This window comes from Panicum virgatum, chromosome 5N (assembly GCF_016808335.1).
Source record: "Panicum virgatum strain AP13 chromosome 5N, P.virgatum_v5, whole genome shotgun sequence".
In the NCBI taxonomy this organism is placed as follows: Eukaryota; Viridiplantae; Streptophyta; class Magnoliopsida; order Poales; family Poaceae; genus Panicum; species Panicum virgatum.
The window spans coordinates 22,803,312-22,807,645 of NC_053149.1; the positions used below are offsets into that span (position 1 = coordinate 22,803,312).

The 4,334-nt window shown below is 43.7% G+C and overlaps 1 protein-coding gene across 1 annotated transcript; it reads left to right on the forward strand.

Moving 5' to 3' along the window:
- The first annotated feature begins 3,254 nt into the window (after positions 1 to 3,254).
- On the forward strand, positions 3,255 to 3,788 carry LOC120674669. The gene has a single exon (XM_039955808.1). It carries the CDS (start codon positions 3,255 to 3,257, stop codon positions 3,786 to 3,788), a length of 534 nt encoding a protein of 177 aa, XP_039811742.1.
- Positions 3,789 to 4,334: the final 546 nt, after the last annotated feature.

Below are 4,334 nucleotides of genomic sequence, written 5' to 3' on the forward strand. Positions count from 1 at the left end.
GCTCCTCCACGGCCGCTCCACCCGCGCAGACCCCATCCCTAGCTCCACCTCGCTCTCGCGCAGCTCACCAGCCTCTTCTCATCGCCTATCTTCCACCAGAGCCCCCTCGCTGTCGAGCTCCTCCGTACCGCCGTGCCGCCGCACATCGACGAACCTCTTCCGGCTGCCTCCTCCTCGACCCAACCCCACTAGCAGGTCGCTCTTGGTGCCCTAAAGCTCTCCAGCCCCTCCACCCTTGCCGCCGACGCCCAGAGCCGCCGGAATCGGCTGGTCAAGCCCCGCCTGAACTCTGACTCCGGGCAAGGGCCATTTTGCAAGCCTCTTTTTCTTTCTAGGGACCTATCTGCAAGTTTTCAGTTCTTTTCTTTTTGTTTCTAGGCTGAACTTTGGAAATGGCTAGTAAATGCTAGAAAAATCCAAAAATTATGAAACCAGTGGCCATGGATTCTATGTTTAGAACTCTATCACTTTGTGAAGGGACTTTGCCTTGTCACTGCATATTTTTATGTGTACGTTAAATACTTTGTAAATGCTCTTTTATTTATAACTTGAGTTCCATAGTTATGCTGGGTGTGTCTTTTGGCAGAGATACTCTACTTGTCATGTGTGTTCTTGTGTCAAAATATGAACTCTAATACATGCCTATGTTAAAAGCTATGACTTAGGTTTGGTTATATGCTACTTATATTCATGATAATTATTTGAGCATGATTCTGTTGCTTTGTGAAGCTCTAATTTTTATGCTAGATCTCAGTGCTTACATGTTAGCTAAAGTAAAAAAGTTGAGAGCTTAAAGCTCTGTACATCTTAAGTTATAAATTTATGAGTTCCTACATAGATTAAATCATATAAATAATTTCTCTTCGTGATAAATCATACAAATTTTTCTGAGTATTTATTCTGAGTATCTCACCGTGTCCATGAAGTTTGAGCACAAGTTCATGTCTATAACGAAAATTAAAAATGAATCTTGATATGTTGCTGTCTGTTTTATTTATTTTCTCAAAATTAATTTTTTCTAGATAAAATCATGAATAATTTACAATAGCTGTGTTAGCTCTGTATCGATATCCTGTTAAATTTATAGCCTCTTATTTGCTCTATTTTAGTTTGTAGCATTTAATCATTTTCTAGGTGCTGTCTGAGTAAATGTTTTATTCTGAATATTTGGCTGCATGAAATGGTATGAAATTTACAGGATAGATTGCTCTCTGTACTTCCTGTTTGAAGTAATTTTTCTGAATTTAAATACTGGTTGTGTGCTGAGTTGCTTAATTCTTAGCAAATCATGAATTACATGCTATGTGAACCAACTAAAACTTACTTTGTGAAGATAGTCAAGTTGTATTGTGAAGTTAATCATATTGTTTTATGTAGTAAGAAATGTTAAATAACTACTCTATAAACAATTGCCCATGTGATAAGTTATGTTTGTTAATTTGTAGACGGCAACTTTATCGCGAAGTGTGTATGATTGTAATACCGTTTCTTGCATCACATATAGATATGACTGTTCTAGCTGACGGGACATACGAGCTGATTCCGTAGTCCGAAGGAGGTGATCAAGAAGCCCAGGTGAACACTGCTGCACTGACTGAAGACCCGGACCAAAGTCCGGAAGAGCCCAAGGCTGAATTAGATAGTGACTACCGCGAAGGCAAGCCCCGGACATAAACCCAGTATTTTAAATTATGCACTTTATATACTACTTACTTGTGCATTTACAGTTCTTAGGATTTGAATTGAAACCCTAGTTGCATAATTCTAGGTTCCTACTAATTGGACACTAGATTTGAGTCCGAGTTAGATGCTATGCTAATAGGACCGGTAAAATTCGAGTGATTGCCTGTCACTCGCGAGCTTATAGGAGTCGATTGTTTACATCCTGCAAACACTATAAGGATCATGGGCGGATTTGTTGAAGTCCGTCTGTGTTGATGAACTTGATAAGGCCGCAGTATGTGGTAGCGGTTGTTAAGTGTTTGAACGTACTAGCCACATGCCGTAAATATGGTACGCGGTAAGCCTAGTAGCTGATCGGCCCGGTGAGTGGATATACCTTTCACTCTCTCTTAGAGATAGGTTTTTATTTATGGTTATGTTGTGCAACACCATGGGTGCAGGGAGGAAGTTGGTGCCCTGTAGTCGGGGAGAGTGACCGTATCCACAAGCCGGAATGAATGGACAACGGTTGTTTGGGAACGACCCGACGATGTTCCAAACGTGTGTGTTAGGTTTACCTTGCAAGGTTGGAAATCCGATTTGAATCATCCATTTCTCACGGATGTTGAGACTACTTGATCCCTTTGCCACATAGAGTAATAAGAGTAATGTCATTATGATTAATCTTGATGTTTGACTAAAGTTCTACCATGGTTGATTAGAAGTAGTTGCTTACATAGAATGGTTAATCAACTAGAACATTGATAGCTAAAATGTGAAAGTAAGGACCTACTCTTTGTTGCTTTTTAGCAAAAAGGAAAACCAGAGCCTTACAGAACCCTGCATAGTCTATCTAAGTGGACTAAGTATATCCGTTGACGGTTAAGTCTTGCTGAGTATTAGTATACTCATCCTTGATGTTGAATCCTGTTTCAGGTATGAGTTTTGAGGATTAGACCGCTAGTCTGACTTGGCCCTGCTCTTTGCCCCCTGGCTAGTCCGTAGAGTGGGATCCGTCCCCGGCCAGCAATGACCCCGATGAGTGATACCTTGCTTGGGCTAGCTTGGTATCCTTTTGCGACGTGTTGTAGCCGTCGTGTTTTCTTTCCGCTGCTTTAACTCTGAACTTTAAACTTATGTCTTGTCACAACAAAAGGTGTCCAATCCACCCCAAGAGCAACCACTCGATGTGGGAGTGCACGATCCTGCTCAAATCCTTCCAGTCAGCACCTGCAGACGCTCCTAAGAAAAAGAAGAACAAAGATGATGAAGATGACAAGAAAGACCCCGATGGTTTCCAATAGCAACAAAATGTCATCAACATCATATTTGGAGGAGATCCCAGCTTCTCCAAGCGAGGCCAGAAGCTCCTACTTAGAGAGATACTTTCAGTCGAGCTAGCAATTTAGAGGCCACTGAAATACAGCGAGGTCCCCATTATCTTTTTCAGGGAAGATCAATGGACCAGCTTCTCTGAACCTGGAAAGTTCCCGCTAGTACTCGACCCAGTCGTCTAAGGCTCCAAGCTCACTCGAGTACTCATCAATGGCGGAAGTGGGCTCAACCTAATCTTCGCAAGTACATTAGCCAAAATGGGCCTTAACTACATGAGTCTACTTACTCTGAGCAAGGCCCCGTTCTACGGCATCGTCCCTGGAAATTCTTCCACACCAATCGGCTCGGTCACTCTTCCGGTCACATTTGGTATAGAACAGAACTTTCGGACGGAGTACATCAAGTTCGATGTAGCCGACTTCGAATATTCTTACCACGCTATCCTGGGGAGACTAGCGCTAGCTAAGTTTATGGTAGTACCACATTATGCGTACCTGCTCCTCAAGATGCCGGGTAACACAGGAGTGCTTTGCCTACCTGGAGACCTCCTCAAGTCATTTGAATGCGACAAGAAAGCAATAGATCATGCTGCTACAATACAAGTTCCCAGCTCTGTCAGTGAAATACTTGCTGCCGCTAAGGAACTCTCGCTCAAAGAGTCGATGCCCTCCAAGAAGCCAAGCCAGTCGTCAGTCAAGCCAATTGGTGACATGGGCACCAAGACTATCCAGCTACAAGAAGGAGACGACTCCAAAACCGCTATCATTGGAGCAGGTCTGGGCGACAAATAGGAACTCGAGCTCGTCAACTTCCTTAGGGCCAACCGAGACGTATTCGCGTGGAAACCATTGGATATGCTAGGGGTGCCCAAGGAGTTGATCGAGCATGCCTTGAAGGTTGACCCTAAAGCCACACCAAAGAAGCAATGGTTGCGGCGTTTCTCACCAGATAAGCGAGAAGCCATCAAGAAAGAGCTGGTGAAACTACTCGCAGCAGGGTTTATAAAGGAAGTCAACCATCCTGAGTGGTTGGCCAACCCTGTACTCGTCTAGAAGAAGAACAACAACTAGTGGAGGATGTGCGTCGATTACACCGATCTAAACAAGCATTGCCCAAAGGATCCTTTCGGGTTACCACGTATTGATCAAGTAATCGACTCTATAGTAGGATGCGTCCTGTTATCCCTCCTTGACTGCTACTTAGGGTATCATCGGATTGCCTTGAAAGAAGAAGACCAAATCAAGACGGTCTTCATCCCCCCTTACGGGGCATACGCCTACAAGACCATGTCCTTCGGGTTGAAGTGTGCTTTGCTGATCAGCTACATCGCAATGTCG

Coding starts and splice junctions, on each gene's coding strand:
- LOC120674669 (XM_039955808.1), top strand. CDS start 3,255: ATGGGCCTTAACTACATGAGTCTACTTACTCTGAGCAAGGCCCCGTTC.